Source organism: Jaculus jaculus, chromosome 8 (assembly GCF_020740685.1).
Source record: "Jaculus jaculus isolate mJacJac1 chromosome 8, mJacJac1.mat.Y.cur, whole genome shotgun sequence".
In the NCBI taxonomy this organism is placed as follows: domain Eukaryota; kingdom Metazoa; phylum Chordata; class Mammalia; order Rodentia; family Dipodidae; genus Jaculus; species Jaculus jaculus.
In genome coordinates, this window is record NC_059109.1 from 18,679,387 (window position 1) to 18,707,001 (window position 27,615).

General features: G+C 44.4%; 1 protein-coding gene across 1 annotated transcript in view; it reads left to right on the forward strand.

The window, feature by feature from the left end:
• The window catches only part of Rcan2 (regulator of calcineurin 2), a 272,526-nt gene that overhangs the window by 22,898 nt on the left and 222,013 nt on the right, over window positions 1-27,615 (forward strand). The window contains exon 2 of the mRNA XM_045157466.1: window positions 22,454-22,679. Within this exon, the coding sequence (XP_045013401.1) occupies window positions 22,455-22,679 (225 nt within the window). The 5' untranslated portion in view covers window position 22,454. The remainder of the gene's footprint in view (window positions 1-22,453; window positions 22,680-27,615) is intronic.

Sequence of the window (27,615 nt, forward strand, 5' to 3'; positions counted from 1 at the left end):
TCTGGCTAACGTGGGTCCTGGGGTATCGAACCTTGAGCCGGGGTCCTTAGGCTTCACAGGCAAACACTAAACCACTAAGCCATTTCTCCAGCCTTTTTGTTTTGTTTTGTTTTGTTTTTTTTTGAGGTAGGGTCTCACTCTAGCCCAGGCTGACCTGGAATTCACTATGGAGTCTCAGCATAGCCTCAAACTCAGGGCAATCCTCCTACCTCTGCCTCATGAGTGCTGGGATTAAAGGTGTGGGCCACCACGCCTGGCGGTATACCCATTTTTAAAAGTGCTAACAGGGTAGTTTGGTGGCCATAATGTATGCATTTAGCACAACAACAGCAGGCGTTACTCCCCCAGGGCTCATGACCTCCTCAGCTATAGGCTTTTGACTAGGTTTTTGTGTGCCAGGCACGTATTCTCTTCCCTGGAGTGGGCCTCCAGTCCAATTAGAGAGCGGTTGGTTTCCCCTGTAACAGACATGCCACTATTTCACTAGCTGGCGTATTTGACCTGGCTGGCCGATCTTTGGGCTTGCAGGGTCTACTGCTGTTTACCCCCATTGATGATTCTTTCTCCCATAGGCCTGCATGCAGTGTAGCTCTTTGAAGCTTTCTGACAGCTGGGCGGCAGGGAGGAGTTTCCCAGTTCAGCTCCAGCTGGATTTCTCAGCAACCTGCAGCCCAAGCAGAAAGCCCAATGCTACATGTTCTCTTTGTAAGTGGATCCTAGGTACAAATGTGTCAGATTTGGATGTGAACTGGAGTAAAAGTCAGTAGTACAGACCAGGAAGCTAGAAAGGGACTGTAAAGGGAGAGGGGAGGGGCCGACTTGAGGGGAGGGTATTATATATATGTCATCAGAAGAATTGCAGAGGGGGTGGAATGGCCCATTCTTACTTTCATGGTATCACTTAGTCCATCCCTCAGCAGCTTCAACTTTTGTTTTTCAATTTTTTTTTGTTTATTTTTATTTAGAGAAAGAGAGAATAGCCACATCAGGGCCTCCAGCCACTGCAAATGAACTCCAGATGCATGCACTCCTTTGTGCATGTGGCTTACGTGGGTCCTGGGGAATCAAGCCTCGAACTGGGATCCTTAGGCTTCACAGGCAAGCACTTAACTGCTAAGCCATCTCTCCAGTCCCCTCAACTGTTAAAAAAAAAAAAAGGAGTGGATAAGAATGCTTGTTAGATGAACACTAGAAAATAGAAACTAGAAGCATTTTGGATGAGTCTCAACATCTCCATTTAACTCTGAATAAACGTGACTCCCAACTTCCAGCTCTTCACGGGAGAGTCATAACCCCTCTGCTTCCCATGGGCGTGGAAGCAGCAATCTTCATCAGACACTGGCCTCCCCAGCATCTCAGCGACTCTGCTTTACCGTCATTACAGAAACCAGCTTGAATGGCAGTGGAGAAGATGAAAGTGAAGTCAATTTGAACTTGAAACAGCTAAACTTTCAATAGCCGAAGAAGGTCAGAATACTAATTGCTTGGCTTGTTTGCAGAGAAGTTGCATTTTGAATTCCCCTTCTCCACTTCCCTTCAAGTGACTCCACACTGGAGAAGTGAAATGGCTCTTCCCCCGGCATTCTGCTTACTCTGCTCCCATCTACAAGAAGCACACCCCTGCCCACAAACCCCAGTGATGGACAACTCATTGCCCACCTCCACCTAGAAACAGAACCACTTCTCTCTTGTTGAGAAACTGTATAGCTCCTTCACAGCATGACCCGTAACTACCAGAGCTTCCTCTACTGGCCATGCGTTAGGTATTTTTTGTATCTGTGTTTGTATCTATCACCCTTCCAGTTATCTGTGTCTATCTATATGCCATCATCTATCCTACTTATCCATAATCATCATCTATCTGTCTATCATCTACCCATCATTGGTATGTTTATCATCTGCTTATTTCTATCATTAGTCACCTTTCTATATCCATCTATCTATCTATCTACCTATCTATCTATCTATCTATCTATCTTTCTTTCTTTCTTTCTTTTTTTTTTAAATTTTTTATTTATTTATTTGAGAGCGACAGACACAGAGAGAAAGACAGATAGGGGGAGAGAGAGAATGGGCGCGCCAGGGCTTCCAGCCTCTGCAAACAAACTCCAGACGCGTGCGCCCCCTCGTGCATCTGGCTAATGGGGGACCTGGGGAACCGAGCCTCGAACCGGGGTCCTTAGGCTTCACAGGCAAGCGCCTAACCGCTAAGCCATCTCTCCAGCCCCTATCTATCTTTCTATCATCTATCTGGGACCAGGATTCATTGTGTAAACCAGATGATCATAAAATAGTGATTCTCCTGCCTTCACCTCCTGTGCATGCCACCATACTCACTCTCCTTGAATCTCCTTTAAAAAAATATTTTATCCATTTATTTATTTATTTATTTGACAGAGAAAGAGGAAGATGCAGATAGAGGTAGAGAATTGGTGCTCCAGAGCCACTAACCCTTACAAATGAACTCCAGATGCATGTGCCACTTTGTGCATCTGGCTTTATGTGGGTATAATGGAGAATTGAACCTGGGTCTTTAGGCATGCAGACAAACACCTTAACCACTGAGCCACCTCTACACAGCCCTTGAATGAACATTTCCTGAACACAGCAGCGATAAATTGATGGCCTCTGTCTATGTTTACTATTGCTTTTTGCTATAAGAGTCACAGAATAAAACATGCAATTGGAGATTTTTCTGTAAGCTCTAAGAGAGTATTCCACTATAGACAAAAGAACCTGACCTCCAAGTGCTCAGGTTTCAACAAGTCATCAATGACCTTCTTCTAGGATGTGTGCTAACATTAGGGGTGACGTGTACATGGAACCATGTCATTCCGTGATCAAAGGGGCTCCTCCCTGTCATGATCTGGATGGAGGCAATTCTGCATCTTCTGAAAGATACGCAACTAACCCGCTTGGAGGACAATGGTATTAGGAGCGAGGGAGGAAGTGCTGCAGGTGAGAGCAACTCTGCAGGTCAGAGCAGGTTGGGAGATTACCAAGTGACACAATCCTGCTCAGGACTTTCTGAGGACTTTTCTGAATACAGGGCGTCTCCAGGTGCTATGACGGTTAGGCTTGGGAGTTTTCCCCCTCACAGTGCTGTGAGAACATTGTGCACTCTGTAGACACCACACCTTTAATTTCTGTCTTGGTGAGGTATGGCATCTACCTCCTTGGTGCTGGGACCAAAAAACCCGACCGGAAGCAGTTTGTGGAAGGAAAGGGCTTATTTCAGGTTTACACTTTCTAGGGGAAGTGCATCATGGTAAGGAAGGCATGAGAAGGGCAGGAAGTTGGGCATCACACATCCGCACATTAGCAGGGAGGAAAAGAGAGTGAGCTGGTTTCCCCTGAATGACACGCCACCTCCGGCCAGGCTCCACTTCCCAAAAGGCTCCACCAGTTGAGGATTAAGTATGAAGCTTAATCACAAACACATGAGGGTACAGGGGACATTTTGCATTCAGATCACGATACCAGGCTAGCTATATGTAGCATATGATTCTCTCATCATATTATACAGGAACAGTGAACCCAAGCTCCAAGACAGTCATGCAGTCATGAGGAGTGGTGGTGGGGAAACAAGACTCTAGTGTTCTGTGTTGCCGAACTGGGATGTTGGGTAGGTGAGACATAGTGAATGCATTTTTGATCCCAGGATAATTTCAATGTATGATGTGTTTATCATGACATAACTTCACCATGCACCTAGGAATATCAGTTTTGTTGTAACATGAACTTTGGTGAAACAGGGAGTGTTCAGATTTCTACCTGGGTCAGGAACAAACATTTTTAGGGCTTTTAGAAGACTCTTAAATGGGAAAACAGGGAAGGTATTTTAATATACTAGTTGTCCAAAATTGAACCATATTATTCCATGCTCCAAGAAATCCTTAGAAATTGCCAACAGTGCCTAAAAGACCTCCACAATTTATAAGAAAAAAGTGAGAATTGCAATAACAAGACAGATAATGTTTACCTAGAAGGAAAATAAGCTTTATTTTCTTAAGAATGCAGTTATGTTATGATCAGTGATGAACAATTACAAATCACCTTTGAAAGAATAGTCTATGCATTTTGCTACTCACGTTCCTTCCCCAGCTACCCACACCTTAATCCTGTTTAATTTACATTTTGCCTTTCTTTTTTAAACAGGGGTGCAGCCCATTCCCAACATCAATGCTGTTTCACTCTTCATATGCCCCCTCTCACCGGGCACTGCCATTCCATTCTCCTTCTCTCTTTATGCTTCTGTGATGAGTGCAGTTCATCATCATTCTCTCTTTCTTTCCCCATCCTACCATCCTTTAGTAATCACAGAACCCTAGCTGATGGCTGCATAAGTGGAGTAGTCTACTAGCTAGTACCCTCCCCAGTGATGAATGAGGCTGCCGGATGTGATGGTTTGAATATAAAATGCCCACATGGGCTCATGTATTTGAATGCTTGATCTCTAATTGGTGGTGCTATGTGGGAGATCCTTAGGAGGTGGAATCTTGCTGGAGGAAATTTGTCACTAGGGATGGGAAGTCCTATTCTCTCTCTCTCTTTTTTTCTCTCTCTCCCTCTGGCTCTCTCCCTCTCTCCTGCCTGACTCTGGTGATATTTGAAATGGGATTCCTGATCTAGCCTATCATATCTTCTCCATTCTGGTGAATCTTCCCTTCAGAACTGTGAGCTGGATTAAACCCCCTTTTCTTCCATATGCACCTCTGGCCAGATACTTTGTCCTAGCAATGACAAAGTAACTTATAGACCAGAGAACTACGTTCACGTGAATTTCTTACCATGGCACTCTCCTGGCCTAAAGCGACTGAGCGAGAAGCAGACTTGATGTCCATGAAAACGACGTGACAATACAGCTTTGCCCTCCGTTGGCCCCAGGATGTCACTGTGGACTCCTGTCGTTTGCCTGATGTGCCCTGAGTTTTAACTCAGTGCGTTGGCTCAAGATCTCTCCTCATCATGGAACGGTCTGTTCCCTACTGCACCCCTTTCTCCAACCGTCTTTTGCATGCCTGCCTCTTCTCCAGTAGTGCCTGCGCCTGACCATTTTTGCCCTTCAGTGGGCCTCTTCCTCCCTTTCTTCCTCCTCCTCCTCCTCTTCTTCTTGTTCTTCTTCGTTTCTTGCCTATCTTCATCCTTGTCCTGTAGAATCCTGGTAGATCTACTCCAGTCACACAGGGCAGCTTTCTTCTGGATTATCCCTTGGGCATTACCACAAGTGTGTGGGGTTAAAGTCACAGTATATCACATTTTTCATTAAGTAGAGAGTTTGTGCAGACACATCATGTGTGGGTACCATCCCTTCCCTCCTCCCTGCCCCCATGCCACCGGGGCCCTCCTTCGTGGGATTGCAGGTATTCACCACGGAGTTGTGGGAACAGCATTCAGTCGTTATGCAAGGGGGCAATGTCTTTGGATACTCCCTCGCACTCTGTGGCTCCTGCAGCCTTTCCACCCGCCCCCCCCCCGTTTGCAAACTTTCGTGAGCCTTGGTGGGTGTACTTTAAGTCTGCGGTAGTGTTGAGCTCTCAGCCACAGTATCTCATCTTAAAGAAGGAATGTGAAAGTTCGTGTCTAATATCCCATAATAATCCTGGTGACTGTCTTATAAATCCGTGCTCATTCATGGGGGAACTTTGTAAAGAATTCCTTTACATGATAAAATTATATAAATAAAAATGGCCCATTATCCATGGTTCCTATATTATTCAAAAGCAAGTAGTTATCAGCTGTCCTTCATTATTAACCATAAAAACATGTCAAGGCTGGAGGGATGGCTTAGCGTGTAAGGTGTTTGCTTGCAAAGCCAAAGGACCCAGGTTCGACTCTCCAGGACCCGTGTTAGCCAGATGCACAAGGGGGCACTTATGTCTGGAGTTAGTTTGCAGTGGCTGGAAGCCCTGGTGTGCACCCATTCTCTCTCTCTTCCTCTGTCAAATTAAAAAAAAAAAAATGTCAGTGATTTATCTGATAAGCCAGTTTGGAAACAAATCCTGAGAGTTTTAGGCAATATGTGGATTCACTTGCAAACATATTACTGAGACAAACTCTGGCTGAACATACACCGCCCCTGTGCAGCCATTGATTGGCTTATATGCTATTACTATTCATTTGGCTCCTGTTGGTGGTAGACGTTCCAGTCTGCTCTAATGCTAAGATTTTACTTTTTAAAAATGTGTATTTAATTTTAATTTTAATTTTAGAGAGAGCATGAGAGAGTATGAGAGAGAGAGGTAGAGAGAGAGAATTGGCATACCAGGGCCTCAGCCACTGAAATCCAACTCCAGATGCTTGCGCCACCTGGTGGGCATGGGCGACCTTGTACTTGCCTCACCTTTGTGTGTCTGGCTTACATAGGATCTGGAGAATGAAACACGGGTCCTTAGGCTTCACAGGCAAGTGCCTTAACCACTAAGCCATCTCTCCAGCCCTAAGATTTTAATTTTGTTTGAAAATTATAATTTATCTTTATTAAGAGTAAAGAGGGGGCTGGAGAGATGGCTTAGCGGTTAAGTGCTCACCTATGAAGCCTATGGACCCCGGTTTGAGGCTCGGTTCCCCAGGTCCCACGTTAGCTAGATGCACAAGGGGGCGCATGCGTCTGGAGTTCGTTTGCAGAGGCTGGAAGCCCTGGCGCGCCCATTCTCTCTCTCTCCCTCTATCTGTCCTTCTCTCTGTGTCTGTCGCTCTCAAATAAATAAATAAAAAATTTAAAAAAAAAAGAGTAAAGAGGAACTGGGAAGATGGCTTAGCTTAGAGGCACTTGCTTACAAAGTCTGCTGGCCAGAGGTTCAGTTCCCCAGTTTCCACATAAAACCAGACGCACAAAGTGGTGCATGTGTCTGGAGTTCATTTGCAGAGGTAAGAGGCCCTAGCATGCTCTTTATTTCTTTTTCTCTCTCTTTCTCCCTCCTCACAAATAAATAGTTTTTAAAAAGACATTTTTTTATTTAGTTAGTTGCAAGGAGGAGGAGAGAGAGAGAGAGAGGGAAAAAGAATGGCATGGCAGGACTTTTAGCCACTGCAAACAAACTCCAGATGCACATGCTACTTTATGCATCTGGTTTCACCTGGCTATAAGAAAATGAAACCCGGTCATTAGGCTTTGCAAGCAAGTGCCTTAACCGCTGAGCCCTCTCTTCAGCTCTAAGTAAATAATTTTTAAGAAGAGTAATAAGAAGGAAATAATAGCCCAGGCAGCCGGTAAAACAATTTGGCTCACTAGGTATTTGTTGAGTGCCTATGGTATGGTGAAGGTTAAGATGCCCTTCTCAGAGTTCTTTGCGCTTTCCTTTGTGTGTCTTGCAGTGGGTTATGAGCGGCATTGGCTTTGATTTCCTCATCCACTCAACATTCTCATGAGGGCTTGGGCAGATAGATAGCCTAGTTGGTAAAGTATTTGTCTCCCAAACATGAGGGACCAAGTTTGATCCTTAGTAACCACATAAATGGCAGGTATGGCATCATGCACCTGTAACCCAGCCCTGGGGAGGTAGAGACAGGAGATCACTGGCAAGCCAGTTTAGGTTAACCATTGAGTGATCAGCTTCTGACCAATGTCACCCACCCTGTCAAAACACAGGTAGATGACCAGGCATGGTGACACTCTCCTTTAATCACAGCACTCTGGAGGCAGAGGTAAGAGGATCACTGTGAGTTTGAGGCCAGTCTGAGATGGCATAGTAAATTCCAGGTCGGCCTGGGCTAGAGCAAGACTTTACCTTGAAAAAAATACTTATAATAATAAAAAGAAGTGGATGGTGTACCCAAGGACCACACCGAGAGTGTCCTCTGGTCTCCACATGCACCTGTACAAACATACATGTGGGTCCCCCATGCATTCCTGTGCCTACACACAGGCACTCTACACAGGGTTACATGCCAATGAATTCTTGTGAGGTTGTTCCATGCACAATGTGGATCTGTCAAGAACCAATGTGCACAGAGTAGATCACAGACTGGATCTACCCAACACTGACAGTCCCCTAGGAGTAGAGGCGACAGCATAGTCACAATTCACACTGTAAGGACCAGCCCCACAGAGAATCTCAGCGAGATAAGGGATTTGCATGGGAGTTCAACACCTTCAGGGCACAGAAGGATGTGACTGGGATTAAAGTCACCCAGGTATTACAAAGAGACTGTTGCTCAATTTTGTTAATCTTCCTGGGGTATCTAATATATAGCTATATGTTACAGATCATGGCGGTGAAAAGGAAGACCAGTATTCACATCTTTATAATGTATGTATGTATGCTTCTTGTGCCCAGAGATAACCTACAGAAAATGTAAGCTTCTATGACATTGTTTGGGAAATGAAATGTTTTGGAATATAGGATCCTAAAAGACTCCATAAATTATAACCAACACTTTCAGGCTAGCCTTGAAGCTTATCATATGCATGGAATACTTGATGTAAAATGCAAGATTATTGATGTGAGAGATTTAAAAAAAAAACTACACTGTTAAGAGAAACTGTTCGGAATTGCAGATGGGAATATAAACAAGATAACCTTTTTCTGTAGCTTTTATCATTGCAACCAGTTTCCTTTTCTCTCATCTGTCCTTTGTTGAGAATTGTGAGGAATTCCATGAGGGTCCTGGGATAGGAGCTCTACGTGGAGGTAGGGTGGCAGGTGATAGGCACGTATGTGCGTGGGCACATGTGTGTGTATGCACGTATGCATGTACACACATGTACATGTGTGTACCTGGTTGTTTGTTGGAAAAGGTTCACAGTATTCATGTCCTGGCAATGGTCTCCATGCGGTGGTACCATTACTGTTCCTTTAAAATGTTGGCGTGTCTCAGGGCTCAGCCTGTGGACCTTTTTGGTCACTACACTTACTCTTGGGGACCTGTGGCCTTCATGTCACCTGCAATGTCCTGCTATCCTCTGAAAGCTGGACTCAGACCAACTGCTCATCCTCCAGATGAATATGAGAAGTTGGACACTTAACATTTACTAAGCTGAACTTCTGCTGTGTCCTTGCCATACTCATAGGTGTTTCCAACTTCGTCAAAAGTCCCTCTGTCCTTCTAGATGCTGATGCCAAAACCTTGGCATTACCCTTGAGTCTTCCTGTTCTGGTTTGGATGTGGCACATCCTCCTCAGGCCTGTGTATTTGAACAGTTATTTGGTGACACTCTTTTGGGAGGTTGTAGAACCTTTGGGGATGCAGGGCCCAACTGAAGAAAGTGGGTCATTATGTGAGCTGGGGAGTTTCAACTCAGTGCTGGACAGGGTGGTGCATGTCTTTAATCCCACACTCAGTAGGCAGAGGTAGGCAAATGACTGTGAGTTCGAGACCAGCCTGGGACTTCAGAATGAGTTCTTAGGTCAGCCTGGGCTAGTGGGAGACCCTATCTCGAAAAATAAAAATAAAATAAAAATAGAAAAAGTTCCAAATCAGCTCCTCATAAATACTGTCAGTTCATTAAAATACACAGATTTGCATTTCTCACTAAATACATCAAATAGCAATTACTACACTGTAGCCACTCACATTGGCTAGGCATGCCAGTGCGTGAGTTTTATAGGCGATATGTCCAAGCCTTGGTACAAGTGTACCATTGGTTTGTATGGGTAAGTAGAAGGATGCTATGCAACCCGTGACCACCTCATTCCAAGCATGCTCTTTGACCTTTTTCAGTGAAGAGCCAAGGGTCTTTGAGTCACCAGTTCTCAAAGGGTAGCTTGTGACTAAAATTATTTGACGGCTCCTACTTGCTTTCTCATGGGTTCAGTCTCTTCCTAAAATCTCCCTAGTGTCCCCAAGAAATGCTCCTTCCAAGGTAGGTCCCATCCTCTCCAAACTCTGGTCCCTGGAGAGTAGAGAGAAATGTGGTGTGGTGGTCTGATTACAGCAAGCTGGAGAGGATTTTTTTTTTAACCAGAGGTGTTTTTTTTCTCCTTTTCTTTTTTATAGGCTAGAATCTGGGTCAGCTCTTTCTTGTAAACAACACATGGCATCAGAAGTGAGGGCCTAATTATGGCTCATCCGGAATTGTGAATTTCTGACAATAGAGAGAGAAACCGGAAGTCATTTCTGCCATGGTCCAGCCTATGGCAGCCTCTCAGTCAGAGATCTTGGTTGAATGGGAAGGGCAGACCGCTGTCTTGAAACAGGAGGAGGAGATGTGCTGTGCTTTGCAGTGCTGAGGTCTTACCGGGTTTCCTTCTGTAGGAATCAGAGCATATTATGATTGTCAACTCAAGAGACAGAATGAAGGAGGGGTGAGGGGTCATGATAGGAACCACCTTCAACCAGTGTTTAGTAAGTCAAAGGAAGGCTTTTAAAGTGGCGTCCAGCAGCCAGGGCAGTGGCCTATTTCAAATCCAAAGTGAATTGTGTGAGCATTGAAAGTTAAGGGATAGAGAAAGAGGAGTCAAGCTCCTGGATTTAACACAGCGGGAGGCGAGGGTAGCCTGTGATTCAGGAAATCACCCCACTGGCAAAGTAATAATCAAAGGTGTGCAAGGCTCTGGGGCTTCAGCTAGTTAAGAGAAGGAGGGGCGGGGGCCAGGAGAGAGGGAGGGAGAGGAGCTTGGCTGGGCATATGGCTCAGATGTGATAGTGCTTATGTTGCAATCACAAGGACCCAAGTTCAATCCTCATGACTGCATGTCAAAAGGCCAGGCATGGTGGCATGCTTATTTGTGATCCCAGCACTGTGGAGGTAGAGACACGTGGGTCCCTGGGGCTCCCTTGCTAGGCGGGATAGATTGTTTAGTAAGTTTCAGGTGAGTGAGAGATTGTCTAAATAAACAACAACAAAAAAACCCCAAAACTTTCAGTTAAGATGGAGACATAGGCTCCACACCAAAGCAGCCTAGGGGGGAAAAAGCAAAAAAACAAAAAAATAGCAAAAAAAAAAAAAAGTGAGCAGCACCTAAGGAACAGCACCTGGCATTGTTGGTCTCCACACATATGTACACAGAGGTACACACACACACACACACACACACACACACACACACACACACAAAAGTAACGTGTGTATCAACACCGTGCCCAGAGATGTTCATTCCTAAGATCACATGGCTACCACGTGGCATGGTGAGGATTCAGGAGGCAGACCACCTCCAAAGTCTCCACCTTGTGGCCATATCCTCTACCCACCCTCCCCCATGATTCCGGTAAAGGAAATAAGAGCCCCTGTGTCCTGTGAGGGACAGCTGCATATCTGCTGTGTTGAGACCCAAGATGGTCATATTCATGATAGCTAACGTTTATTGAGTGCTCATGTGGTGTCCGAGTCATTGCCCTACTGCCCATGACCTGTTCAATCCCCAGTGCAGTACTGTGAGGCCTGCATTCCCTTTTTTTTAAAAAAATATATTTATTCATTTTTATTTATTTATTTGAGAGCGACAGACAGAGAGAGAAAGAGGCAGAGAGAGAGAGAGAGAGGGAATGGGTGGGTCAGGGCCTCCAGCCACTGCAAACGAACTCCAGATCCACGTGCCACCTTGCGCATCTGGCTTCCATGGGTCCTGGGGAATTGAGCCTCGAACTGGGGTCCTTAGGCTTCACAGGCAAGTGCCTAACCACTAAGCCATCTCTCCAGCCCTGCATTCCTTTTTATCTGTTCTTTAGAGGTGAGGCAACCAGACACTGAGATTAAGCAACTTGTCCAACATAGATGGGAAGACCAAGAGACCCGAGAGTTAAATTCAGAATGCCTTCATTCCCATTCAATTAAAACAAAACTGCCAAAGAGGGGCAGAGGGGCTGGAGAGATGGCTTAGCGGTTAAGGCATTTGCGTGCAAAGCCAGAGGATCCTGGTTTGATTCTCCAGGATCCACATAAGCCAGATGCACAAGGGGGCACATGCATCTGGAGTTCTTGTGCAGTGGCTAGAGGCCCTGGCGTGCCATTTGTTTTCTCTCTCTCCTACAAATATAAAATATATAAAATTTTAAAAATGCCAAGGTGGGCTGGAGATATGGCCGAGTGGTTAGGTGCTTGCCTGTGAAGCCTAAGGACCCCAGTTCGAGGCTCGATTCCCCAGGACTCACGTTAGCCAGATGCACAAGGGGGCGCACGTGTCTGGAGTTCGTTTGCAGTGGCTGGAGGCCCTGGTGCGCCCATTCTCTCTCTCTCTCTCTATCTGCCTCTCTCTCAGTCTGTAGCTCTCAAATAAGTAAATAAAAACGCACAACAACAAAAAGGTGCCAAGGTGACCGTCTAAATAGAAGGTCTTATTTATTACCTACAGGATTCCATTGCTGGAGAGGTCTTATCTGCAATTCTGAGTGGAATGTGAGAACGAGACAGTCAGTCTCAGAGAGAGGTGAAACCAGGTTAGTGTCCTGAGAGGTTCAATCCAGGGCAAGGTGGCTAGGGGCCCAATGAGGGACATCTCCTGGAGTAAAGACCAGACTCAGGGTAAGGTATGAAGGCAGTGGCCTTAGATGTGACCTTCAGGGCCATTGGCTTGATGATGGGTGAGGTATAGTCAGGCAAGGTGTGGATTTGAAGGCAGCTTAGGTAAGATGTTCAAGACAGGAGTCCCTAAGTTTGATACACATTAGACCCAGAAAGCAAAATAAGCACTCAGTACTTGGTTCTGCTGTCTCCTCCTACCCCCCTTTCCCTTCTCCTCCCCTTCTCTTCTTCATCTTCCTCCTTCGCCTCCTCCTCCTTCTTTTCTCCTCTCTCACTTCCCCTTCCTTCTTCTCTCTTCCTTCCCTCTTTCTACTCCAATATGAAGCATGGTACTGAGTCCTGGAGAGGCTGTGCATGTTAAGGCGTTATCTTGGGATGCCCCATTTGCTGAGCTGCAGACTTCTCCTGTGCTTTGATAGCACACATGGAATTGTGGAAGAGGTTTTTAATGTGGCAATGACATGAACACTGTATTTGAGAGGAAATAGCAGTGCATAGAGATAGCTTTTTCTTTCTCCTTCTTTTCCACCTTACCATCAAGCTATTCATTTCCTACTAACCTCATCAGAGGGAGTGTAGCCTGCCTCCTTGGACTCCCTCCTCATGAGCTCTGACCAGCTCTCCTCCCTGCAGGGAACCTTCCAGTCTGCTATTCATTTGACTAGACACTGCGCTCCATTCTCCTGAAAGCTGCCTTGTCTCCCACTCCCTGCTTAAAAAAAAAAAAAAAAAGTCACTCTCCTCTCTCTCTGGCACTCCATGCCCTATGTGAAGGCAGAAGGTGAAAGATGACAGGATGCATCTTACTTTGGCTACCATGGCAACCATCACCTGCCTTGCTGCTACTCACCTTTGATGTGCTTCCCTTCTGTGGAAAGTTACTTTGCATCTAAGTACTTGCCTCATCCCCAAGGCTCTGGATGCCCTTTAAGCTTCCTTTAACTATAGAGCTTCCAGGCAGCGCACCTCAACACATGTCTCCCACAGGGGCACAGGCCTTGTCTCCTACATCAGAGTCCCTCATTCCCTTTCATTCTTTTGTTCAGAGAATACCAGAAAGGGCTGATAGTCCACTATATTATACACACCCTGGTGAGAACTGTTGATTTTCGAATGACAGCCTTAAATTTCTTTTTCTTTCTTTCTTTTTTTTAATGTAGAGCTCTATTGAAATTAACCTATACATTTTCTAGACTATTACCCATTTATGAAGACTGGGTGTGACATCTTCACTGGGTCCCATGGAGACTCTTTACCCTTTCCAACCCTGCACTGCAGCGGCTGAGCCTTCTGTTCCATATCTAGGTTTCCCTGGTCTTCTGGTCTCCCTTTGTCTTGCGTGAATGAGAGTTGGCGGCAGGAAGTGAGGGCAAGAGAGGAAGGACAACCAATTCCTCCGGCACCCTCACCACAGTGCCAGAGAGGAGTGACTGCTAGGAACTATACCACTTACCTCTCTGCTCTCTCCACATTCTCCGAGCCCTTGCCACTTTGTATCTAGAGACAGTGACAGCCCAGTGGTTTTTCTTTGTGTGTGTGTGTGCTATCTGTTTTGGCTCCTTTACCCTACCCTCTATCCACACCTTGGGGAATGGTCCGATTATGAAACTCTTTTTAAATTATTCATATCATCTGTTTCCTTCTGGGACTGTGACTCATTCAATGTCTAGGGCTGAGGAAGTGCCACTACACAGCTTGCCGCTTTTTAAATTTTATTTTTATTTATTTATTTGAGAGTGACAGAGAGAGAAAGAGGCAGATAGAGAGAGAGAATGGGTGCACCAGGGCCTCCAGCCACTGCAAATGAACTCCAGGTGCGTGCGCCCCCTTGTGCATCTGGCTAATGTGAGTCCTGCGGAATCAAGCCTCGAACCAGGGTTCTTAGGCTTCACAGGCAAGTGCTTAACCGCTAAGCCATCTCTCCAGCCCTACGCTGCTTGTGTTGTTGGAGTATTCCATGGTTCACTGTAGGTCATTCTCTGTCAGGACAGATTGGTCTGTCTTTAAGAATAATGTCTGGCCGGGAGCCATAGTGCATGCCTATAACTCCAGCACTTGGGAACTTGAGACAGAGGGATGAAGAGTTTACAGCCAAACCAGGCTACACTGCAATGCATAGGGTCAAAAAGCAACAAGCAAGCGTCCTTTAGGGCTAGGCTCTCAGAAGCCTTCGTTTTTCTGCTTTGATGGGTTTTGAGTCTCCTTGGTTTCTACCGCCATATCTCTGGAGGGACTCAGGCTAAACTGACAGCAGTTTGCACTTCTGTAATGCTTCCTGAAACTAAAGGAGACTCCTAGCACACCCTCCAGGGCTCAGGGAACATGGTAGAAGAGGGACACAAGGAATGCAAGAGCCACGGGGTAGGAAAGTGTATTCTGAGGCAGTGCTCTGCAAAGAGATGGATGGGTCCCTTCGTCACCTCACAGTGAACACAGATATTCACGTTGAGGAAGGCCCTTGGTGAAAAAAGGGTCAGGGAGGGAGAATAAGAGTATAAAACCGGATGGAAATATGACCAATATGCAATATGTGCAGACAATAAAGTTCTCCATTCCAAACAGCAACAGGGCTGGAGAGATGGCTCGACAGTTAAGGCACTTGCCTGCAAAGCCTAAGGATGTAAGTTACCCATGTGAAGCCCAATGCACAAGGTGGCACATTTGCCTGGAGTTTGTTTGAAGTGGCTGGAGGCCCCGGTGAGCCCATTCTCTACATATCTACCTCTTTCTCTTTTTATTAAAATAAATAAGCAACAACAATGCTAACAAAGAAAAGCATGCATTCCCTCATTTTGACACTCCTCATTGAAGATGGTACCTTCTCTATGTCTCCTTTAGCAAACATTGCTCCTTGTTTATGTCCATTAGCTCTGTGGGGAATGGCGTGCAAATCCCCTTTCTGTGTGTCCCAGCTGGCTCTGGGGAAACTTGAGGTCTTCCTTCCCTTTTTATTATAACCACTGGAAGTATATGCAGATCTGCAAGGTCCTACTGGGAGACCACAGACATTGCAACCCTCCAGCTCTAGAGACATTCTCATGGGCAAGAAGGTCAGTCTCATCGCTGTTGTATAAGCCAGTGTCCAGCGAGATGATGGGCAGCCTGACCTGTTTTGTTCATATACCTCACAAGGACGCACATGACGACGCTGCTTCATTGAATTCATTCAGTTATGATCCAGCGGGAGCATGAAGGAGAGCGGTGGCTCTGATGGTCTCCTGTAGGGAATGTGAATAATTTTCTTTGAAACCATCGAATTAAAAACTGCATGTTCCTGACTCTTTCAAGACCGATCCCAGCTGATTTCAAGAATAGCACGAGGTTCACCCACCTTGGTGGGTGTGAAAACTCTGCATCTGAGTTAAGGAGGTTCCATTATATTTCAGAAAGAGCTCTAATGGGTTCCTATTAAGTGCCACCTAAGAATGGCATGTCCCTTGTATCCCAGGCTCCCAGCAGGGTATGCTATTAATAACATTATACTTCAAACTGTGTATAAGATGGACAAAAATAAGCCAAAGTCCTGTTTACCACCAAGAGAACCCAGACATTAAAATATCAAAAAGGGCAATTAAAAGAAACTCACTCAGGTGCCTGGGGAGAACCGTGACTAATACAGAAGAAAATGCTGAAGGTATGGTTTAGTTGTAAAATTATTACTATTCCTGTGTAATTCTTCACTGGGCCGACTTTTCCCACATAATATTAGGGAATTTAAATATTTAATTAATGTAAATCTGATTCTAGATCAGAAGCCATTTTTTGTTTTATTTTTATTCATTTGAGAATGACAGAGAAAGAGGGAGGGAGGGAGGAAGAGGGAGGGAGAAAAAGAGTGAGCACGCCAGGGCCTCCAACCACTGCAAACGAACTCTGTTGAGCCATCTCCCTGATGTACTATCAGGCTATTTGAACATGTTGGGTGAATACTGTTTTCACTTGTTAGCAAATCTGGCAATATGTAAAACCTGTCCCCATCCAGGCTTCCTCCTGCATCCCATTGAGTTCAATCATTTATAGTCTCATTTATATAATCACCACTTTTACAGGAGGATGTGAGCATCTCCCATGGGAAGACTTATATTATCATGGTGGTTCTTGTTTTCCAGATTTGAGTAGTGGAAATATATGCTTTCCAGGTAATAGAAGAATTGGCTAAGTAAATTATGACAGCTGTAAGCACTGGGAAGCCACATGGCTGTTAAAATGAATTCTTTCTCTGCACATGATGGCATGCGTCTATACTCCCAGTAGCGAGGAGGTAGATATAGGATGGTCTATACTTCAAGGACCCTGTCTCAGAAAAATTCATACTACTGGGCATGGTGGTGCACACCTTTAATCCCAGCACTTGGGAGGCAGAGGCAGGAGGAAAGCTGTGAGACTATAGGTCAACCTGGAATAGAGTGAGACCCCACCTCAAAAAAGCAAAACAAAAAGCCCCAGTATTTTAAAAGAATAAATAATGATAGAAGAAATGGCTTTGAATTATATCCATATTGTCAAACAAAAGTAAGCTAACCAGCATGACTCTAATTTTGAAAAAAATATTATATGTTAAAAGAAAGTTCTGCTCTTATTTTGAAGTTTGAGTCTGACCATCCCAAAGGGAGGAGATGCTGTTATGTAAACATTTTTATGTCATGCTACACAGACAGTTAAATATACCAAACAGTTAGCTAGAGTTTTTTTTTTTTTCTTTTCTGCATACTAGGACTGTGTATGGGCATGCCAGGGCCTCTAGCCACTGCAAATGAATTCCAGATGCATGTGCCACTTTGTACATCTGGCTTTATGTGGGTATTGGGGAATTGAGCCTGTGTCATTAGGCTCTACAAGCAAGTGTCTTAACCACTGAGTGATAGCACTAACCCATAACTTTAGTTTTCTTTGTTGTTGCATAAAATTCCATTGGGAAAATGTACCACATGTTCATTATCTATCTATTTATTTATTTATTTATTTGAGAGTGACAGACACAGAGAGAAAGACAGATAGAGGGAGAGAGAGAGAATGGGTGCGCCAGGGCTTCCAGCCTCTGCAAACGAACTCCAGATGCGTGCGCCCCCTTGTGCATCTGGCTAACGTGGGTCCTGGGGAACTGAGCCTCGAACTGGGGTCCTTAGGCTTCACAGGCAAGCGCTTAACCACTAAGCCATCTCTCCAGCCCTATTTTTTTTTTTTTTTTTGAGGTAGGGTCTCACTCTAGCTCAGGCTGACCTGGATCTCACTATGTAGTTTCAGGGTGGCTTTGAACTCATGGTGATCCTCCTACCTCTGACCCCCAAGTGCTGGGATTAAAGGTGTGCACCACCACACCTGGCTTCTCTATTTTTGTTTTAATATTTTATTTTTATTATCTATTTGAGAGAGGGAAAAACAGAGAGAGAGAGAAAGAATGAGTGCACCAGGGCTTCCAGCCACTGCAAACAAACTCCAGATGCATATACCACCTTTTGCATCTGGTTTACGTGGATTCTGGGGAACAGATACTGGATCCTTAGGTTTTGTAGGCAAATGCCTTAACTGCTAAGACATCTCTCCAGCCCGATATCTAATTTTTTGAGAACTCTATACTGATTTCCATAATGGCTGAACTAGTTTGTACTCCCACCAGTAATGAAGAAAGAACCCTCTTTCTCCCACATTTTTGCTAGCCTTTATTGTTAGGTTTTTGGTTGTTGTTGTTTTCCTGTGTATTTTTTATGAGAGAGTGAGAGAGAGGAGAGAGAGGGGGGAGGGAAAGAGGGAGAGAATTGGTGTGCCAGGGCCTCCAGCCACTGAAAATGAACTTCAGACACATGTACCAGAGAATGCGTGTGTTTGTGGTTGAGCCAGGGCCTCCAGCCGCTGCAAAAGAACTCTAGATGCATGCGCCACCTGCGCATTTTCGACTTTGCATGCTCGCCCTGTCTTGTGCTTCTAGGATCTGGACAGTTCTCTGGCTAGTGCCTTAAGCCATCTCTCCAGACTGTTGTCGGTTTTTTTGATGATAGCCTTTCTGACTTGGGTAAGATGAAATCCCAAAGTGTTTTCTTTTAAATTGTATTTCTTTGTTTGCTTGTGCGTGCGTATGTGTGTGTGTGTATGTGTGTGTGTGTGTGAGAGAGAGAGAGAGAGAGAGAGAGAGAGAGAGAGAGAGAGAGAGAGAGGAGAGAGGGAGGAGAAGCAGACAAAAAATGAGAGCTCGATTATGGGCCTCCTGCCACTGCAAACGAACTCCAGACATATGTGCCACTTTGTGCATCTGGCTCTATGTGGGTACTGGGGAATCAAACCTTGGACCAGCAGACTTCTCAAGCAAGCGTCTTTAACTGCTGAGCCATCTCTCCAGCCCCCAAAGTGGTTTTAATTTTCATTTCCCTGATGGCTGGGTGTGATGAGCACTTTCATGTGATAAATCCTTACTTCAATCACATTTTCCATTCCCGTTTTATTTCCTTGCCTCCCCTCACTTTGTGAAGGGAGGCAGGGGCATTTTCATTCCTAAAGTCTAAGGATAAACCTAATTAGTGAAAAATCACTTACCCTCTCTGGATTATGAGGTGACTGGGTGATGGAACTGGAAAGGAAAATTAGGGCTGCTTTGTCCAAAGCTTGACTTCTGAGGTCTTTCTCCATTTAAGTAGAATAGTTTATTTGCTGAATATGAATTCACTCTTTAAATCTTCACTGAAAGTAATGAGCTTAAAATAAAGTCTCATGGAGATAATCATATTGTTAGAGCTTAGAATAGAGGTCAAAGCTATTTAAGTCGATTAAAATAAGTCTTACACACTACTTAATATTGGGTCCATTTAATTAATTTGTTCAGCTATGAATTGTAGTTCCTTTTTAGAAAAAAAAAAAAAAGAATAATTGAAACATTCTCAGAACTCTAGCCACGGTTTGGGACCAGTTTGGATTCAGTTGAAAACATTTAGTGAAATGAGCAGGATATGAAATGAAAATTAGCAATGTCTGTAATTTGGGCTCCTGGATGATTTTGATTTTATTATTGTTTTCCTGAAATGCATTAAGGAAAATAATATGGTTTTGCTATTCTTGTATGTGTACATGCTTATGTGAGTGCACACGTGTGTGGGACATGTGCACATACATGTGGGCATGCCTGTAGAGATCAGTGTCAAATGTGTTCCTCAATCCCTCTCCACTTTATTTTTTATTTTTATTTATTTGACAGAGAAAGAGGGAGAGAGAGAGAGAGAGAGACAGAGAGAGAGAGAGAGAGAGAGAGAGAGAAAGACAGAGAATGGGTGCACCAAGGCTTCCAGCCACTGCAAACGAACTACAGACGCATACACCCCCTTGTGCATCTGGCTAACATGGGTTCTGGGGAATCGAGCCTCGAACTGGGGCCCTTAGGCTTCACAGGCAAGTGCTTAACCGCTAAACCATCTCTCCAGCCCTCATCGAAGATTTTATATATAACATATTATTCACATGAAACCCTGCTTATCAAATTCTCTTTGGAGATTTTCTAGGGAAAATAAAATGACAAACATAACTTCATCAGCATACTGCATTAAAATTCCAGACAGATACAAACAGAAACACATATTGCCTGGGTCCTTATAACTTGTGTCCAACAATTTCATGAAGGCAAAGAGATGTGTCATGGTACCCACTTCACTGTTCTATTTATTTATTTATTTACTTAAGAGAGAGACAGAGGCAGAGAGAAAGAGAGAATGAGCGCGCCAGGGCCTCCAGCCAGTGCAAACGAACTCTAGACGCGTGCGCCCCCTTGCGCATCTGGTTATGTAGGTCAAGCCAGGGTCCTTAGGCTTTGCAGTCAAACACCTTAACTTCTGAGTCACTTCCCCAGCCCCCATTTCACTGTTCTTTATTCTGAGGTGAGCTGCTGAGTTTCAGAGAACTGAGTTTACCAAGGGTGAGTCCGTAGCCTGTGATAACTTGTTAGTCAGTTTGACCCTGGGCAAATGTTTTCACCTTTTGCATCTCTATTCATTGATTAAAAAAATAGAACACAAATATTCTATTTATTTATTTGAAAGAGAGAAAGAGGCAGACGGTGATAGAATGGGCACGGCAGGGCATTTTGACGCAGGGCATTTGGGAGGGGTATTTACATTCTGTACATTGTTTAAGGTGGTACTAAGTTTTCAAGATGTGGACCTGGGTCACAATTACTTATAGTAACAATCTCAAGCTATAGAAGATAGATATGGTGTGTGTGTGTGTGTGTGTCTCTATTAGTTCTGGGGGTTAATATAATGAAGGTTTGGGTGATGAAGTTGGTCAGATTTCCTTTCAAACTTTACTAATGCCTACTTGCGTGCTGTGTTTATGGGGGTCACAGGACAACCTTTGGGGTTGTCACTCAAGGGTCATCTTCCTTTATTGATTGATTGATTGATTGATTGATTCAAGTCTCTCAGTGGCCTGGAGCTCAACAATCAGGCTAGACTGACTGGCTAGTGAGCCCCAGGGATCTGCCCTTCTCTACCTCCACAGAGCTGGGGTGGCAAGCCTGCAGAACCGTGTTCAGCTTTTTGACTTCCATTAGTTTTCATCTGCACTGTCCCTCTGGCATAGGCAAGTGAACTCTGCTGTCCCACTACCTGGGTTTCAATCTTAGCCCTGCCATTTTGGCATTAACCTTATAAAAATGACTTAATTGCTTTGATTCCTCGTTTCTCCTCTATAAGGTGGGGATGCTATTGCTATCATCAATTTCCTAGATATCGTGGGGCCTTAAAATATGTGTTAATACATGTAAGTCACTTAGAATAGTGCCTGGAACTCAGTATGCGATAACATTACTACCAGCAGTGGTAGGGTCTCCAGCTCTTAACCTTGCTGTTGGATTGTTATTTATTTATTTATTTATTTGATGTAGGTTCTCACTCTAGACCAGGTTGACCTGGCATTCACTAAGTATTCTCAGGGTGGCCTCAAACTCACGGCGATCCTCCTACCTCTGCCTCCTGAGTGCTGGGATTAAAGGTGTGCGCCACCACGCCCAGCGCTGTCGGATTGTTACTGATGTAGACCTGCCTGAGCTCTTGGGTAGAAGCAGAGCTATGTGGGGAATTCGGATTCCGAGATGGAGGAACGCAAACTTACTGTGTTCCTTTTGCAATAGCTCCTGCCTTTCCTTCTACTTAGCCCTCCCCACCCCACTGCCCTGGCCCAAGTACCCGGGAAGTAGAAGTTGAAGACAAGATTCTTCAGGAATCTTTTTTTTAAATATTTAAAACATTTTTGGGGGCTGGAAAGATGGCTTAGCGGTTAAGCGCTCGCCTATGAAGCCTATGGACCCCAGTTTGAGGCTCGGTTCCCACGTTAGCCAGATGCACAAGGGGGCGCACGCGTCTGGAGTTCGTTTGCAGAGACTGGAAGCCCTGGCGCGCCCATTCTCTCTCTCTCCCTCTATCTGTCTTTCTCTCTGTGTCTGTTGCTCTCAAATAAATAAATAAAAAATGAACAACAAAAAAATTTAAAACATTTTTTGTTTATGTATTTATTTTTTAAATGATTTAATAAGCCTATCTTATTATTATTATTTTGTTTTATCTTTTTGTTTTTTCTTTAAATAGGTAGTTTATTAATTTATTTGAGAGGGAGAAGGAGGCAGAGAGAAAGAGAGAGAGAATGGCCATGCCAGGGCCTCCAGCAACTGCAAACGAACTCCAAACGCATGTGCCCCCTTGTGCATCTGGCTTACATGGGTCTTAGAGAGTTGAGATGGGATCCTTTGGCTTTGCAGGAAAACGCCTTAATGGATAAGCCATCACTCCAGCCCTTTTTGTTTATTTTTATTTACTTATTTGAGAGTGACAGACACAGAGAGAAAGAGGCAGATAGGTAGAGAGACAGAATGGGCATGCCAGGGCCTCCAGCCACTGCAAATAAGCTCCAGACGCATGCACCCCTTTGTGCATCTGGCTAACATGGGTCCTGGGGAATCAAACCTCGAACCGGGATCCTTAGGCTTCACAGGCAAGTGCTTAACCACTAAGCCATCTCTCCAGCCCTTAAGGAATCTTTTTGACTACGACTCACACCTGTCTTTGCATCTTCAAGGATGAGGGGAGAATCCTACTTCGTCGGAATGAGGAGCCTGGGGCAGCAGGTGTCCATCCCTGAGGACAGAGGACTTCTCTTACTATACTGCGTAGACAGAGACCGGGCTATCACCCGGGGTTTTGCGGAAGAAGCCATTCAAGCCATCACTGACTTCAACGATCTCCCCAACGCGTTATTTGCCTGTAATGTTCACCAGTCTGTGTTTGAAGCAGAAGAGAGCAAGGTAAGACCTTTCCTGTTCTGAAGCCTACATAAGACTTGACATCGTCTCACCAGATTCCCCTGGCTCACTGTGGCCTGAGTTCTGGAAGGTTTTGGAGATATTTGGTTAGCTTTGTTTTGGCCTGGGGAACAGAATGAGAGAAACATCTTCTACTAGTATATAAGTATATATGTGTGCATATATATATATATATATATATATATATATATATATATATATATATATATAAAGTAGATGCAAGATTCACCTGGCAAGGTTGTGGATGAGACTGTGTGAGATTGGATTCATTGCTCTGTTGTTCGTTGGTCTAACAAAACAAGTGGTGTTAGGAATATGGACTGTAAGCCCTATTCCTTTGACTAGAAAGCAGATGTTTAAAATTTCTGAAAGTTTTCTTTGCCCCATGCTGCCAAGATGTAATTTGACATTTTCAAAACAAATACATTGGTGGACTGGAGAGATGGCGCTTGCCTGCAAAGCCTAACAACGTGGGTTCGATTCCCCAGTACCTGTGTAAAGCCAGATGCACAAGATGGCATAGGCGTGCCAATTCTCTCCTATTCTCTTTCTCTACCCTGTTTCTCTCTCAAATAAATGAAAAAAATAATTTAAAGAAAACACAAACCTCCACATCTTCAGTGGTCCTCGTATTTGCCCGTGAGCAAGGCTGGCCACGGTATTTGTTTCTGTGTTTGGCTCGGGCAGATGGCGTTTTCCATCGTCCAGAGGTCCAGGTGGGCAGATGGTCATAGATTTGAATAGTTTGGGCAGAATGCTTTCTTTTTGACAGTAATGTGCTTTTGAATCATTGTGTCTTCACGTTGGTGGGTTTGAGGTTTGCCTGTTTTCCGACGATTATAAAGTGTTCATTTTAACTTCTCTAGTTGGGTCAGAACGAAAGCTTTTGCTTTCTGACCATCATGAATAAATCTTGCAACAGTCTCTTCTCCATTTCCCCACACGTCTGCGATGTCTTTCTCAGGTTTATTTTTTCTCCTCCGTCTTTACAGTAATGGAGAGGAGTCGCACTGTGAGATCAGCAGTGACACCGCAGCATATGTTTTTCGGGTCACATTTGTTTGTGTTTACCAATGTTGCGAATATCCCTCTGTGCTGCTTTCTACCCTCTTGCTTAACAATCCCGAGTTCTGACCCCCAAAGCGCATCTTCTGTTCACCTCTGAGGGGTCTTTGGCATTCTCACAGACCTTCAGCTGGGCAGAATTCGGAGAGACGGTGCTTTGATGTGATGCTTTTGCGATGAGCAGGCACCTCCTTCAGCGTGGCTTGCTGTGGTGCAGATGGTTGCGATGTGTTTACTTCACACAAAGGAGAGCTGGAGCTGGAGGAAACCAAACCTGACATCTTAAACCAACATATGCAGATTGCGCCTCTACGTGTGACAGCCAGAAACTCATTTGGAACTGGGCTCTGCACAGCACCCAACACCCGAATCGTACCAGAGTCCTTTCTCTCCAGGGTGGCTCCTCCCACTCCCCCGTTCTGGGTCCCACTTGGACAGGCGGGGATGGACGGATGTCTTCAAAACCTAGTGCCTGTGCTGAATCTAGATAGGGTTCTGCCTTTCAGGATGTAGACCCTTGCTGGCCAACAGAACAAGGAAAAGCTAGAAAAGTGATTTCAAAACATGTCAATTGGGCTGGGGAGATGGCTTAGTGGTTAAGGCACTTGTCTGCAAAGCCAAAGGACCCAGGTTCAATTCCCCAGGACCTATGTAAGCCAGATGCACAATGTGGCACATGTGGCTGGAGTCCCCAGGGCACCCATTCTCTCTCCATCTGCCTCTCTCAAATGAATAAATAAAATTAAAATATATTAAAAAATTAAAACACACGTGAATCAATTTAGTTTAGCAATGGCACCCATCCGCAGCAGACATCATAGAGCATAGTGGTAAGGTGGCCTGTGCCTTTCTAAGTTCTTTACAAACAACACTTACCTTTTTCATCATCATGGAAACCCTGTGAGATGTTTTCTTTCTGCCTCTCTATCTCCTGGGTCTAAGACTGGGTTCTGTATCTTGGATGTCACTGGTTTGCTTTGCTCAATATGTAAGCAGAAGTGACTACGGTACTTCCAGGCCAAGTCTTTAATTGCTAATAATGGGCTTTGAACCATGTACACTGAGGCAGGTTGTCATGGATTCCCAGCCAGTAGTGACAGAGCCTAGATTCAGACCTAAGCTACCATACTGTAGAGCTCATGTCTTGAAATATTAAGCAATCCTGCCTCAGCACACACTCACTGAAAACAGCTACTGAAATTGACTCTGGGAATATAATGATGAACAAGAGAGGCATACATTGCTTGAAGTTAATCTACTGCGAGATCAACTCAAGATAAGCAAGTAATAATCAATAGGTTATAAAACAATGCCACATCAAAAGGGTGTTGAACATTTTTCATATACATATTATTATTTGTTTTTCAAGGTAGTTTCTCTCTAGGCCAGGCTAATCTGGAATTCACTATTGTAGTCTCAGGTTGGCCTTGAAACTCACAGGGATCCTCCTATCTAAGCTTCCTGGGTGCTAGGATTAAAGGCATGAGTAACTACAGCCAACTCATTTTTAGATATTTTTATTTATATATCTGTCAGCAGAGAGAGAGAAAAGGGGTTGTGTGTGTGTGTGTGAGAGAGAGAGAGAGAGAGAAAGAGAGAAAGAGGACAGAGGGAAGAGGGAAGAAAGGAGAATATAGACACACCAGGGCCTCCAGCCACTGCAAATGGACTTTAGATGCATGCACCACTTTGTGCATCTGGCTTTATATGGGTGCTGAGGAATCGAACCCAGGATAGCAGGCTTTGCATGCATGCACTTTTAACCACTGAGCCATTCCTCTAGTCTAGTATTCAACATTGTCCAGGGCATTTCTATCAAATGATTTAAAAATGAATGTTCACATGATGGGTTTGAGCTTGGAGACACAGCTCTTCTATCTTTTCATTTTGGTCTTCATCAGTGGATAATCTGAATGCACTGTGAATGGCCACAGGGACCCCATCTAAACTCTTTTCACTCAACTTAGCCACTAACTGTCAAGTAATGCTTTCCTTTGAAAAAAAAACAGTGGGCTGGTCTAATATTGCAGGCATCATGAGAATCCTGAAGGAGTTTTCAGAGATGAACCTGATTAACTGCAGTTTTTGCCCTAATGTGTGAGATTTATTTTCTCTATTTTTAGGGGTCCATCACCCCATATCTGCTGTGCTGAGATCTGAATACCTCTGAAGACAGGTTTTTTGTTGTTGTTGTTTTTATTTTCTGAGGTAGAGTCTTTACATAATTCATTTTGAGACATAAACCTCATTTGACCTAATTCATTTAAATCTCAGCAGGGCTGAGTTGAGACCCATTACCGTGTGAATATGCATCCATTTCTTTGCAGCAGTATTCTCATTTCTAATTGCCAGAGGCTGTCCCAGACCTTACTGGGACCTTACATAATAGGAAGCACTGGATTCAATTTCTAAAACCTAGAACTTGAATCCCAAACCTATCATGCCTCAAGGTTTCAGATAGTGGGTGGTAGAGCTATAAAATATATACAAAAAAATGGACTACAACTCCATGTTATAAAAGACAAGCGAGGGTTGAAGAGATGGCTTGATGGTTAAGGTACTTGCCCACAAAGCCAAAGGACCCTGGTTCAATTCCCCAGGACCCATGTAAGCCAGATGCACAAGGTGGTACATGCATCAGGAGTTCATTTGCTGCAGCTGGAGGCCCTAGGGCACTCATTCTCTCTCTCTCTCTCTCTCTCTCTCTCTCTCTCTCTCTCTCTCTCTCTGTCTCTCTGCCTCCTCCTCTCTCAGATAAATAAAAACATAAAAAATATATTAAAAAAAAGATGAGTGAATTCATCACTGAAATTTTACATGCCATCGCAATGAGAAATGAAATGCACATTTCCCACAATAATATGTTTATGGCTGTGCTTTTGTCTTTTAAAAAATATTTTATTTATTTATTTGCGTGTACAGAGTGAGAGAAGAGAGACAGAGAGAGGGCGAGGGTGAGAAGAAGAGAAGCAGAAGGAAAGAGTGGATGCTACAGGGCCTCCAGCCACTACAAACGAACTCCAGATGCCTGTACCCCTTTCTGTGGGTCCTGGGGAATCAGACCTGGTTGGTTAGGCTTTGCAGGCAAGTGCCTTAACCTCTGTGTCATCTCTCCAGCACCTATGCTTTTGTATTTTAAATGAATTTCTCTTTAACTAATACATAAAAATCATGTAATTATCATGTATACTTTGTTTTGATGTTAACATTGTGAAATTGATAAATTGAGCTTATTAGCATATACATTAGCTTTGCACGTCATTTGCATGGCAAGGACACTCACCTGCATGAGTTCAGAGGTAGTCAACATGGGCTGCAGAAGTTGCCTTGAGTTTATGCTCTTTTTCTTTATTTGGTGTGTGTAGCATGTACGGGGTGTGTGCCCTATGCCCACATGTGCCAAGGAGGAGGCTGGGGTCCCGTACCTCTCTTCCACCTTATTGCCTTGAGACAGTCTCTCATTAAACCTGGAGCCTGTGTCATTTCTCAGACTGACTGGTCAAGGAGTCCTAGTGATTCTTCTTTCTTTCTTTCTTTTTTAATTTTATTTCAGAGAGAAAGAGAGACAGAGAGACAGTGAGAGTGAGAGAACTGGTGTGCCAGGGCCTTAGCCACTGCAGTCAAACTCCAGACACTTGTGCCATCCAGTGTGTTTGCCTCACCTTTGTGCATCTGGCTAATGTGGGATCTGGGGAGTCGAACATGATTCCTTAGGCTTTGCAGGCAAGCACCTCAACCACTAAGCCATGTCTCCAGCCCTTTCCTTTCTTTTTCAAGCCTGCCCATCAGAGATTCTAGATAGCTCTTATGGCATGGTGTATGGGTGGCCTTGTTTCTAGAGTCCTCAGATGGG